This window comes from Orbicella faveolata, unplaced genomic scaffold (assembly GCF_042242905.1).
Source record: "Orbicella faveolata isolate gen_17 unplaced genomic scaffold, um_ofav_v1 contig_2, whole genome shotgun sequence".
Classification (NCBI taxonomy): domain Eukaryota; kingdom Metazoa; phylum Cnidaria; class Anthozoa; order Scleractinia; family Merulinidae; genus Orbicella; species Orbicella faveolata.
Window position 1 is genome coordinate 3,040,110 of NW_028301547.1, and position 13,447 is coordinate 3,053,556.

The 13,447-nt window shown below is 40.7% G+C and overlaps 3 protein-coding genes across 3 annotated transcripts; 1 reads left to right on the top strand and 2 right to left on the bottom strand.

Moving 5' to 3' along the window:
• The first annotated feature begins 100 nt into the window (after positions 1-100).
• On the top strand, positions 101-4,398 carry LOC110058265 (uncharacterized). The gene has a single exon (XM_020764882.2). It carries the CDS (start codon positions 607-609, stop codon positions 3,418-3,420), a length of 2,814 nt encoding a protein of 937 aa, XP_020620541.2. The 5' UTR covers positions 101-606; the 3' UTR covers positions 3,421-4,398.
• A 184-nt stretch (positions 4,399-4,582) lies between these two features.
• On the bottom strand, positions 4,583-8,132 carry LOC110058266 (kyphoscoliosis peptidase-like). Its single transcript, XM_020764883.2, has one exon. The coding sequence runs from the start codon at positions 7,517-7,519 to the stop codon at positions 5,066-5,068; it is 2,454 nt and encodes an 817-aa protein (XP_020620542.1). The 5' UTR covers positions 7,520-8,132; the 3' UTR covers positions 4,583-5,065.
• A 1,223-nt stretch (positions 8,133-9,355) lies between these two features.
• LOC110058341 (intraflagellar transport protein 27 homolog) lies at positions 9,356-13,446 on the bottom strand. Its single transcript, XM_020764982.2, has 7 exons — positions 13,372-13,446; positions 13,015-13,094; positions 11,837-11,896; positions 11,601-11,660; positions 11,018-11,135; positions 10,491-10,600; positions 9,356-9,886 (listed from the first exon to the last, which is right to left on the bottom strand). The coding sequence occupies exons 1-7, from the start codon at positions 13,403-13,405 to the stop codon at positions 9,788-9,790; spliced, it is 561 nt and encodes a 186-aa protein (XP_020620641.1). The 5' UTR covers positions 13,406-13,446; the 3' UTR covers positions 9,356-9,787.
• Position 13,447: the final 1 nt, after the last annotated feature.

Sequence of the window (13,447 nt, forward strand, 5' to 3'; positions counted from 1 at the left end):
AAAATACTCCAATACACCGGGTATTTATTGATGTTATCGAGGTTATTTATCGTAACTGACAAAGCCTTAAACTATTCACCTGGTATTGTACAATAGTTGTATTATTCTTTACATCAACTGTGAGGAAAATTAGCATTTTAAAAACCTTCAGTCTCACATACAGTATTTCAAATTAACCCCAGAGAGGGCGAAATTGGTGTTCTCATTTTCACTTCACTCGCGCTGGTTAAAACGGCAATTTGCACTTATTAATTTTTTGCGCGTTTGAAAATTCACCGGTGTTGGATGTTGGATGACGGCCAATAAGTAGATTGATTTCACTGTACTGCCGAACCAAAGAAAAGGCACATGATGAGTTAGAAAGCGCTGATAAATAATTCATCTGTCCTAAAAAAAGGAGTTTTCAATTTCGCCGTTCAGTTGTACGGGTGGTTGCTATGTTATGCATAAACACAGTGGCCTCGTAAGTTCTATCAATTCCTTGCGTTCGCGCTTGAATAACAAGAAGGGCTACGACGAAGCAGAATTTATCATACTCAAGGCAAATGATGACTGGCACTCGAAAAATATAAATGAAGAGCTTTTAAAGATTTCATCGGAGTCCAAATGGGATGCGGAACATCAAAAACGCTGCAGGTGAATGCAGATGTCACTGAAGCTTCCAAAGTGAAGCAAGTTCATACAGAAGAGAATGGAAGTCGAGGCTTCAATCCACGGAGTGAAGGAACTGCACCGAACCAGTACGACTGCAATGAGGACGTGCATTTGACGAGAACTGAAAAAAAGACATCTGCCGGGCATATTAATCCGCCGCAACACAAAACCTTTGAGATCGGTGACAGCGTACACGTTCTTGGTTATGTTGGAGTTGTGAAGTTTGTTGGTGTCACTGAGTTAGGTGAAGGGGAGTGGATTGGCATTGAAATGCGGCGAGAACTTGAGCAAGGGAACGACGGATCTTACGAGGGACTTCAGTACTTTCCTTGTGCGCCCAAACGCGGTGTCTTTGCAAGACCTTCGGTGGTATTTCCTCATTGGGGTTCACAAGACAAGCCAGACAAAATCAACACTATTTCACCTGCTGTTCTTGCGCTTTTGCAAATTCGATTACGGCGCACACTTTCAGCAATTCGAAGGCGAAAGCTCCAGCTTCGCACGGATATCGAGAAGGCTGTGGATGTCCATGTTAAGGCAACACCGAGAAGCGAAACGGAGAGCGTCATTAAACTTAGCCACTATCTCACAGAGCCGTATGAAACCTTGACAAGCAAGGCCCTCGCTTGTTATCGATGGATAACAACCAACGTGCACTTTGATGTAGAGGGATACTTCGAAAGAGCGATCGAGAAACGCACCGATGCCGAAAGTGTGTTGCGGGACCGTGTTACATCAAGTGAAGGTTACGCAACCCTTTTTGAGGAGCTGTGCCGAGCGTCCAACGTCCCAGCTAGGAAGGTAAAGGGTTTTGCTAAAGGCTATGGCTACCAGATGAGGCAAAAGATTCCAGAACCGAACCACACATGGAACGTGATAAGAGTTAGCGGTGGAAAGTGGTTCATTTGTGACCCGACTTGGGGCGCTGGACAACTTGGAAAGGACATGATGTTTCACAGAGATCCCAATGTCCATCAATTCATGATTCCCCCTTCTGCTGCGATTACAAACCACTTCCCTGTCGAAGAGAAATGGCAGTTTTTGGATCACCCCATCACAAAGGAGGCCTTCGAGAGATTGGCTGTTCCTTCTGGACATCTGCGCATGATGAATGTAGAGCTGTGTAGCCATAGAGAGAGCATGTACACGGCATCGGACAGCGAGCAAATTGAAATGACATTTTACGCCACGGATAGCACTATCTTGAAAGGAGTATTGAAGAGCGATGTCGCAGGAAGAGAGAGAGCTACTCGACGGAACATGGTCCTTGCCGAGCCCGATCGTGAAAAAGACAAAGTCAAATTGACCGCTCAGTTTCCCTCCGCCGGGGAATTTTTCTTAGACGTTATGGTCCTGGTGGACTCCAGATGGGAACATGGGGTCCGATATTGCATTTATTCCACGGCTGGTGTTGGAGAGAGCAGAGGTGGATTTCCCACTGTAAGCCTGAATTTAAAGTCCCTGGGGTTTCGGTTGTATAGCCCTTTGACGAATATCGAAACCAAGCATGGAAAATGCAGTGTTGACGTGATTTGCTACAAAAAGCGGTTCAGCGGGCTCGCGGGAAAGTTAATGAAGACGTCGAGTGTGGGAACCAACCAAACGGAAGATGCTCATTTGTGCTGCAGTGAAAAAACTGAAAATGGTTTTCGTCTCAAAGTTCACCTGCCATGCAAAGGGGAATACAAGCTGAGCGTTTACGCTAAATATTACGATCACAGTAAACCAGACGAATTTCTATGCACATACTTTGTCACTTCCTACAAAGGAGTCGGCCCCATGGCTGGATTTCCTGTGGTTACAGAGAGGCTACGACTCTGGGGTCTAACTCTTTCAAGTCACTCGGAAAACATTTTCGCAGAAAATGGGCGCTCTTCTATCATCCTGAAAAACCCCAAAGGTGTTTTACTGTCAGCGCATCTCACGCTAAATGACAATGATCTTCATGGAATGTGTTCTGTGGAAAACATGGAAAATGAGTCCACAGTTCACGCACATGCTCCTGAAAGTGGCGTGTTTACGCTAAACATCTTCGGTCGTAAAGCCGCTGATGGGAAATCTGAATTCCTGTGTTCCTACGCTATCAAAGCTCTCAAAGGTGTAAGCGACAATCCAGGCTTTCCTCAAATCTCAGAACTGTTTAAGAAATGGCAGATAGAATTGATAGATCAACACGAGAATATTTTGTCGGAGAGCGGCCGAACATCATTGAAGCTTAAGACACCTGGAAGCGTCTTAATCCAAGCCACTCTCCATCAAAACGAAGAAAATCTCCCTCATGAACTGTGTTTTACCGAAAGGGAAGACTCTATCAGCAAAATATGCGTGCATTTGCCGACCGCCGGGTTGTACAAACTCAACATCTTCGGACGCGAGGGGCCCGGAGCCAAGGGACAGTTCCTATGTTCGTTCAGTTTGCTGGCGACGTCGGGATTCGGTGAAAACCCGGGATTCCCGCGGATCTCCGATGAGTTTCGGGCGTGGGGTCTCCGCCTGGAAAGCCACCGGCAGAACATCACTGTGTACGATGGTTCCGTGGCTATCACTTTCATTAATCCAAACGCTATCAAGCTCATTGTCTGTCTGTTAGACGAAAACGAGGTAACCCACGTCAAATCATGTTTGAGAACAGATCGAGCTGATGAGAGAGAGGTGATTTATTGTCAGCTTCCCAGTAAAGGGAAGTACAGATTGGACGTGTTTGGGAAAAACTCTGCAGATGCCAAGAAAAAACTGTTCTTGTGCAGTTACTCAATCTATTATTAGATCTACATGTTTAACCAGGGGGTACTCCCCGAAATTTTTAGTGGTATGGGGGTGCGCGTCTTTATTTCAGACCAAAACATGTAATTTTCAACACCCTATTTCAAACGTGTCCCAAACGTTGATATTCTATTACAGATCACTAGAATTAGTACACGTCTCTGATACATGAACTGAGTTAACCTGAAACCTGGACCTGGAATGGCTTCCTATGAGTACACATTCGGGAAGGCCTTCGAATTTTCCGATTTCAATGGATAAAATATTGTATTAGTTTCATCTTAACAACGTGCTGTCTCATACCAAAATGGTCAAAATTTATTCCCCTATTTCAGACCAAAACGGCCCTCCCTCTTTGGCTCCACACAGCTAAAAAGTTTGCATAAGGGAGTACTTCCTGGGGAGGAATATAATATGCGTGAAAACTGAATGGGTTTGTTTACTTTGCCAATGTTTTGATACCTCGCAGGACATTAAATATTTAGAACGTCGGCGAAAAAAATTCAATATAGTTCGCTAAGGGTTTTGCTAATTATGAACCCAAACTTTATTAATTCCACAAACACCGTACCCCGAAACCCTTCCAAAACGTCCACTTTCGGCTTTCTCGTTCATGCGCTTTGCATTTACACGACGTGTCGTAGAATTACTCAGAATCCTTGACGAATTCTGCGGCCTTTTCTTCAAACACAGTTTGTTCTCCTTGTGTGCATGTACCCACCTAATGAATGTGTAATTACGACGTACGCGTAAGAACTCTGCGCTATGTATTTATATCGACTCAATACATTATAGCCTTACTGAACTAAGCTCACAAAAAAGCTTGTTAATGAGTTGTAATGAGCAAAGTAAGGGATAGCCATACATTTCAATTAAAAACTCTCATTACGAGTTTATTGAACAGGTGTAGCCATATGTTGATATCTCATTAATTTTTTCACTTTACAACTTATTTGCATAAAGTTGAAGATATGCTTCCCAGCGGTGTTGTTTTTCTTTCAAAACTCGACTAAAGAAATTTTATTTTTACCGAAACTGCCAAAGAACGCAGGATGACTGTTCGAAACAATAATGTTTTCTCACGCCACAACAATCGATTAAATTATTGAAAGGTTTTCTCAGTTTGAAATAACTGGAGCAAAACCAAAAGGAAAGACATCACATACCGAACCAACATAATTTATTAGCCAACAGAACTTGAAGCCAAGCGAAACATATAACAAATGGCAAGCACGGGAAAGCAATCATCCGATGGTAAGAGCGGGAAAACAGTGAACGATAGCAACCGCGTGAAAACGTGTAACCGGAAGCAAGCGCGGGAAATATGTAACCGATGCCAAGCGCGGAAGAAAACACATGTAACCGATGATGAGCGCTAGAAAACATGTAACTCCCGATGGCAAGTGCGAGAAAACATACACAGAAACGACAGGAAAACATGCAAGGCGAAACAAATCATCTTTGCACAGACTGCCTGGAGGTTATTTGTAAAAAGCGGTTTTCTGATTAATCAATCCACGAATCTTACCAATTTATCACGCAGAGGAAAGTCTCAGTCAAATAGGAACAAGCGTCCTTGAAAATCCACTCTCTTCTGCTTGCTTTCAATCAAGTAAATTCCAAACTGTTTAGTGTCAATAAATCACACTTAACTCGTATACAACACTTTGTATGTGCATAGAAACACTTGTTTTGTGCTGTCTATTGATAAATTCGTTCCAAAAACATTCAGTTTAAACTTTCCAGTATCTGGCAACTGGCACGTCGTCGTGGTCTTGTGGTCAGCGGTTTCCACCGGGCAAGAGTTGCCAATCTGCTTGTTATGCTCATCAAACAGCCATGACTTGATAGAAATATTGTTGGGATTATTAAACGTGACTGACACGTGACTATCACGTGAAACAATGTTCTCGACCTGATCCACCAATTCCAGTCCCCAGTCTTTGAACTCGTCCTTTAGGTACGGGAAGCCTGGGTTTGGACTAGCTGCCAACTCTGACTTGATCATGAATGTTGCTAGGTATTCGGTTTCTTTACTTCCGGTCTTTTTACCAAAAATGTTCAGCTGAAACACGCCGGCTTCTGGCGTGTGTACAAGAATCGTGCTTACACCGTCCTCTGCGGCCTTAGCGAAACACAAACTGTTATCGAGATTGTGGTTCCCCTCCGCTAAAGACCCAACAACAGATACATCATCTGGGATTTTCAGCTGGACAGACGCTCGGCCATCCGGGACATAGATGTTCTCTCTAGGCTCCTTGAGTTCCAGGCCCCAGGAGACAAACGTGTCGGACATTCTCGGGAAGCCTGGAATAGGCCCTACACCATAGAGTGCATTGATATAGTAGGTACAAACGTATGTATCTGAGTGGTCCTCATCAAAGTGCTTTGCGAAAATTTTCAGAGTGTATTCTCCCGCTAACGGGCAATGAACCTTGACCTGAAAGCCATTGTTCGTCTTCTCAGAGTAACAAAAAGAAAATCCTTGAAATTCCTTTTTAAGGCTTTTGTTTTTCCCTTCTAGTTCCAGCTGGCCGCTGATCCGGGAAATTTGGGAGTTGTAGTTGTGCAAAGAGATACAGGCTGTCCCATCTTGTGATACAATGTTCTCGAGCGGGTGATCCAGGTGAAACCCGGCTTCGTAAAACTCACTTCCCAACTGTGGGAATCCCCCTCGTTTTTCCGCCACTCCCTTGTTGGTGTGGATAACGTACTCTACTCCGTGATGCCATTTATTAGCCGAGACTTCGTCCCTTACGTACAAATTCAACTTGTATTTGCCGGGGGCTGGGAACTGTGCTTTTAATTTGACTTGGTTCAGCCCAGATGGAAGGACCTGGGTCCACTTTCGTCCTTCGTGTTCTTTGCAAGAAAGGTTCTTCAGATCGCCTCGCAGTATCTTGAGGGAAGGAGAGTAGAACATCATTTCTATATTATCTGCATCACTAATATCGTAGATGCTTTCCTTGTGGCTGAGCACTTCAATTCCCATCTGGTGAATTCTTCCGGAAGGCACAACCAACCTCTCAAACTCCTCCTTGCTGATTGGTTTGTCGAGAAGTTGCCATTGTTCGTCAGCAGGGTAATGGCTGCAGATGGCGTACTCAGGGTCCATAAGGAACATGGCCACGTCCGGGCTCCGGTGGAACATCAAATCAGCTCCTAGGTAACCAGCTCCCCAAGTGGGCTCGCTAATGAACCACTCTCCATTGACTTGAACGCCATTCCACGCATGATTTTGGTCTTTAATCCGCTGGCCTGGTTCAAATCCATAACCCTTGGCATAGCCCTCGATAGAATGCACTTGTAATCCGGCAACTTTACCGAGGGCTTCAAACAGACTCGCATAACCAGCGCATACCGATGTTTTATGCCGCAATACACTGGCTGCATCGTTGCTCTTTTTCTCCGCCCTTCCAAAAAACCCATCGACGTCATAAGCTACGTTAAAGCTCAACCAGCGGAAGATTGCATAAGCTTTATTCCTGTCGCCTTGCCAGGGGCTCGTCAAGTACTCGCTCAGTACCTCCACGCTTTCGGTTTTCTCCTCCGGTGTCGACAACACGTGTGCGTCAATCTGCTTCTCGATTCCCGTCCGCTGCTGAAATCTCGCGAGTCGAATCCTGGCAAGATAACGGCGCATGCTAGTCTGAATAAAAGCGATTGTCCGAGGAGAAATACTTGCCGCTTCGTTGATGGCATCCACGTCTGTGTGTGGAAAGACAGTGGACGCTCGGGCAAACATGCCTCGCTGGGCCTTGCAAGTAAAATACCGAACACCGTGAAATACTCCATCATTTCCTTGAGGATGTCGACGGTCTAACTCAATTCCTATCCACTCACCGTCCCCAAAATTGTCAAGACTGCCGATAAACTTGACGCTACCTGTGTATCCCGAAACATGTACTCGGTCGCCTAGAGAAAATTTCTTTTCGCTGCTTTCAGTTAAGTTGGCTTCATGAGCGATGATTCGCGGCTTGTCTTCAAGTGGAGTCGGTTTTGAATCAACGTTGTCATTCGTATCTCGAACGACGGGTTTATTGTGGTCCACATTCGTGACTACGACGGCAGTTTCAACAGATTTTGATGATCCGCACCCCATGATTGCCAGAGGAGGACAAATATTTCGTTTTCTCGCTTAAGTACACTTATTCACTGGCTGGTGAATTTGATTTATTTATGCACCCATATGACAAAGACTTGCAAGGCAGCACGTTGCGTTGCCAACAACAAATGCTTTTGATATGGTAATCAGTCTGATATCAAATAAATCATAAGTAATCTCTTTAAGTAGCTTGTACCAATAACACAAAGCGTTCTACATAAAAAAGACTTCTTAAAAACAGTTCAAAATCACCTGCCGACAATTAATTGCTGCTTTTCGGGCAAAACAAGAAGGACCTTCATCATTGTAACAACAATAGAGAACGAAAGCTTAAGCTGCTTTTAGTTGTGAATAAATTATGAGGTTACTTTCCGTGCAATCAGACCATTCAGTAGGTGTATCTAACCATATTTGTTTGGAAGAAAACATCCCTTTTTTTTCCTTTTCAGAGTTACTGTCTCTTTCAACGAGAACCATTAACTTTACGATAAGAGTACATAACAAATAGCACCTCTTTCATCAGGTTAATGACAAATCCAAAATTAATTGTTGTCATTCAGTAATGTATAGCCAAACTAAACATTTTGAACACTACTGACAGCCTGAAGCTTCATTTTTGAAAGCACGATTGCTTGATTATTCTAGTTTTTCCCTTTTCTTTCATTGTAGTGCCATGTAAAAGTTGTTTTAACTTTAAGTTACAAGAATCTAATTAGTTTTTTCATTAGCAAAGAGCTGATTATTCTTCAATTTAACCAAACGCATCGTCCAGAACATAACTTTATTCTAAAAGGAGAACATTTTATTCCTGTATACCTTTACAAGCAAACTGGAGCAACTATTTCAAACTTCAACCTCACCTTTTGATTATTGCTTGTGATAAATTCGTTATCAAAAGTTGTTTATAATCGTCCGCAATTACTCTAATTCAATGTTTACCGAAAAAACAAACGTGCAATAAACAAGCAATCACCTTGGCAATGACGTAAATATTTTTCAGGGTAACAATACAGCTTGCTAAAAAAGTTACAGGTAATAATGGGTCAGCCCGGGGATGGCTATCATCAAAGGCACTTTTATCTTTCAAGTTTTTAATCTTTTTAATCTTAATTTTTAATCTTTCGTTGTTACATGTAATCTTTTAATATCATGGGTGACTAATTACTCCTTAATTTTGGTGCGAAATTTCAGCGTTAATTTATAACTTCACAAGTAAAATTACAAAATCGCCATAGCAACGTTTGGAGCGAAATTTCTCGCTTCATAGACGAGTCAGGGACTGTAAGCGTAATTTGTCACCTATGATATATCAACTGATATACTCGTGAAATTAGAAATGATTTCACTTACTTTTTGTCAAAATTACAATAGTTTCCCTCTTCTTAATGAAATTATTAGAAATTCGACAAAACGTAGGTGAAATTATTTCCTAATTTCACTCGTCACCATTTGATTACCCATACTTATATATCTTGTTTATACCCTGCTGTGTGACAATTCAAATTGAGTCGTAGGACTATCACGAGGCACTATTTTGTATTCTGTAAAAGGAGATTCTCTATAGCGTTTGAGTCTATGACTGGAATCCTGGTGTGTGACCATTTAAATGAACGATACTTTTTTTTCTCATGTGGTATTGTAGATTTTGCTGTACAAGGTAGCTCTAACTTTAAAATCTGTGGATGAAACCCTGAGTGTGACCATTTAAATATAATGAAAGCTATTGAGCAGAATTTTCATGTGGTACTGTTTATTATGCTGTACAGGGTGTTTCTAACTTTTTAGGGCTGTAGATAAACCTTAGTGTGAACATTCAAATAACTAATTGCAAGGTACTTTCATGTGGTACTGTTTATTATGCTTTACAAGCTGGTTCTAACTTTTAAGTCTGTGGATGAAACCCTAATGTGTGACCATTCAAATGAAAGCTATTGAGCAGCACCTTCATGTGGTACTATTAATTTTGCTGTACAAAGTGGTTCTAACGTTTAAGTACTTAGAGCTTTGAACTGTCATTAATCAGAATTTTACACAAAGGTTTAAGAGTCTATCTTAAGTCATCAAAACACTAACGAGATTATGAAAGCTTTGAGATTGATTACATGACTGTACTTACAACCAGAAACAAAGGAAGGCAAAAGCGAAAATATCAGTTTGAGTTCTACATGATAGAGCTGGGCTCCAAATAAATTAAAGTACTTCAAACACCATCTCTCCAGATAAGATTGGAAACAGTTGACTTGAACCAAAACAAAAATAACACTGCTATGTCAATGTCTTCATCTGTTCAACTTTCTCATTGTAAAGATTGTGGAATTCTTTTGCCAAGTAGTAAAATGGTGCCTCCACGTTCTCGTGATCTTTCTGTGAACAGAAGGCAACATAGAACCCTCAGGAAAATGCCGCTTCATGTAGACATAGCAGGCATTTGCATAAGTTATGACAGTTTCACAAATTGTCACCAAAACTATCAAATGTTCAAGCTGTTGATCCCCCAGGGAGTTAAACAGTACTGTTCAGGCACAGATCTGGGATTAATGGTGACTGATTTCCAAAACAATAAGTACCTTCTAGATGGGTCCGGGGCCATTTTCTCTCATGAAATCTTCTGGATTTGTTTATCCTTTACGTCCCCTTTTGGGGGTTTCTGAGAAATTCTGAAAAATCTGATCGATTTCCATAAAACGGTGGAAACCGGTATGAATCTGTGCCTGACTTTTGGCTCAAGAAATTGTGAGATAATTTGAGTTTGGAGACATCTTTATCTGATAGTTTCTAGTCCAGGCATTTTAGTAGCACGCAAGAATTGTACCAAAAATTCAATCTTTTTTAAGTGACAAAGTAAATTATTTTAAAGTGATAATTAGTAATTATGGTTGAATTATCAAAACTTTTGCATCTTCAAAATGCTTCATGATGTACACATGATCAGGAAAAACTAGTTGAGACTTAAATAGACCTGACTTACTGCAGAGCACTCAAAGTATTCCAGGCCCTTGGAGCTAGCAAGCTCACGCCCTTGTTTTGTAGATATCACTCTTCTCTGCTTGAGGTCAGTTTTAATGGCCACCAGAGCTCCTGAAAATGCAGATAACACAGTCATAAATTTCTACTTTTCAACAAAAGACTTTGAAATGAATGCAATAAAAGTGTTATCCATTTCAAACGTATAAACCAACGAGTGTTAATATTTTGCATATTTTTGAAGTTACTTATTTTGAAAAGTTAGTTCTTTGGCTTCCACCACAGCCTCAAGTGGATTTCTTTCTCATGCTTTGATATGAGGTCTAACACCATACTCTGACAACTGTCTAATGGTTATATGTATTAAATTAGTCATCTCAGAAAACAGAGAAAAATTGGACTTGAAAAAACAGAGAAGCTGGTTACAAAGCATGACTGTGTGGTCAAGGAAAAACTACACTAGCCTTATTTATAATAATTTTGTCGTTTTTCTGTCAGTTCAGTTCAGTTTATTTTCAGTCTCAGTCTTACCGGGTAAACTTTGATTTGGTTTTTGTGCTCGGCACCTCTCATACCACTTGTTACAGGCATTGAACGACTGTTCATTGGTCACATCATAAGCCACAAGAAACATGTTTGGCTGTGTCCACTATAGGCAGTAACAATCATATGATATCAATTGCTTGACTGGATAAATTATAAACTATTAATAGTAACAGGGTTCAGGGAAGCTATATGTTTTCAAGGCAGGCTTCTAGTCAGATGGGCATCCAGGTGTCCTGTGGATGGCCACTTATTAAAGAAAATTGTTTCATTTTTCATATGTTGCCTTATAAATTGTTCATTTGAGCAGGCCCTATACCACATTTTGGACGCGGCCACTTTTAAAATCCTGACTAAAAAATAGTTACTATACTTTATTACATTCTTATGTCAGGGCCATAGCCACAAAAAAAATATGACTCAGGCAATGTGCATGGTTAAATTTTCTTCCTGGGTATTTAGGGTGATTATGATGACCACAAACAACAACAACAACAGCAAGGACTGCTCAGGCAAGTGCCTTGATTTGCTGGTTAGTAGCTATGGCCTTGTACATACATGTGGCACTTACATGCTGTTGAACTATGTCAGCAAACATTTCCTTTCCTGCTGAGTCATAAATGTAAAGTTCCTGAAAAGATGAACAACAACACACACCTAAGAGTCTGCAATTTTCATATTATGAGAGTAGTTATGATGCAACTGATTAGAAATGTTTCTCACAAAATGCTAAATAAATACATTAGTCACTCTACTTTTCTTGACAAATTTTTTACTCTGTAATGATTTCTCATTAAATAAGCTTACCACACTGTCAGAAGTCTCTGGGATATTGACAGACTTTACACAGACTTCTACTCCAGCTGTCTGAAAAAAAAAATGGTGAAAAACAATATTATTAACATCACACGCATAAGAGGGGAGGTCAGATTTGACTATCTTAAGTTAGTAATAGCTTAAGTTTATTTTTCCGGAGTTTACAGAGGATGCTGCCAAATACATTTCTTGTGGCTCAATAATGCTCAAACCACAGTCTGGCATACTAACCATTACTCCACTCTGCTTCACACCCTTAGAGCAATAACTGTGTAGTAGTATCTAAAATACTGGTAGCTATTCTGTCTCTAAGATACTACATGTGTAGTGATTGGACAAATAAGCTTCCCCTATTCTACTCTGTGACCCACTAAATTTGAAGCCGTTTTTGTCTCCGAAAAGTTTTTGATTTATCTCCAAGTTTTCCTTGTGCTGATGGGAAACAAATATTTTACCACTGATAATATTAATCAAGTCTTACTTAATAAGTTACTTACAAACATTATATTAAAGACCTCTTTATTTTCTTCAAATTTTGATGGTGTCTTTTAAACCTGCTAATGACTTGGTAACTCATATTGCTTTTGAGGTACATCAGTGATTTGAAGCTGCATGACTTGAGATAGTTTCCTCAACCCATCAGACATACACAATAGAAATTTATAAAATAAGTAAGATATTACGTGCACTCTCAATGGTCAGTAAGTGTGTTTAGATAAGAGTATGTAAACATGGTTGTGACATTTTAGATACATGCATAGTATTGAGAAATATTTTATAAAAGTACTTTTTCTTTGTCTACATAGCCACATCTAAACACTTGAGGGGTTGGGAGAATTCTGTGCAAACCTTCGACTGTGTCTTGGGTTTGCATAACTGTGTAGAATTCTCCCAACCCTCCTCGTGATTAGATGAGGTTATGTAAACACAGAAAAAGTGCTCTACTGCTTAAATAATAAATATCTTATTAACCTCGCCTTCGCAGTCTGTACTGTAAGTTACAGATTCTTGTTTTCCCCCTTGAATTTGTGGCCTAATTGCGCAGCACGCTTGGGCCATAAATCAAAGCAGGAAAAACTTGGGTCATAACTTACAGTAAGGACCTCAAAATAGGCTAGTAAGAGGTACATGCAAGTAAGCTTATTTAACTGACAAACTGAGTAGCTCACCATGGTATAATTTTTAGGAAAATGTGTTCCATCACTGTGAAATGCTTGTGTTAGTGCACTCTTCCCCACACAAGGATCACCTATAAGATGACATTACCATATATTTCATGCCAGTTTCAAATTATTGACCGCTAATCTATAAGTTAAAGTTTACACTGACAATGAATTTCAGCTGTGTAGTTGTGGACGCATGTGGCAAAAAGTTGTTTTCATAATGCGACTAGTTTTCTTGTTAACTGCAACAAATTTTATACTTAACATAATACCAACACGCTTCTAGTTCAATAATAACACACAAAGATAAAGTAAACCATATGTATGTCGGTACAATACAAAGAATGACAGTTTGTTTCTCACCAGCAAGAATAACTTGAGCTCGGAGAACCACCATCTTTGCTGTCCCTGAGCCAGCGGTATATGTTTAGCGAAGTCA

Excerpts from the sequence above, each read along its gene's own strand:
- LOC110058265 (XM_020764882.2), top strand. The coding sequence starts at position 607 with ATGGGATGCGGAACATCAAAAACGCTGCAGGTGAATGCAGATGTCACT.
- LOC110058266 (XM_020764883.2), bottom strand. The coding sequence starts at position 7,519 with ATGGGGTGCGGATCATCAAAATCTGTTGAAACTGCCGTCGTAGTCACG.
- LOC110058341 (XM_020764982.2), bottom strand. The coding sequence starts at position 13,405 with ATGGTGGTTCTCCGAGCTCAAGTTATTCTTGCTG. Across the intron at positions 11,897-13,014 it reads TTCCTAAAAATTATACCATG|ACAGCTGGAGTAGAAGTCTG; the intron begins GTGAGCTACTCA and ends TTTTTTTTTCAG. Across the intron at positions 10,601-11,017 it reads ACCAAATCAAAGTTTACCCG|GAGCTCTGGTGGCCATTAAA; the intron begins GTAAGACTGAGA and ends CTGCATTTTCAG.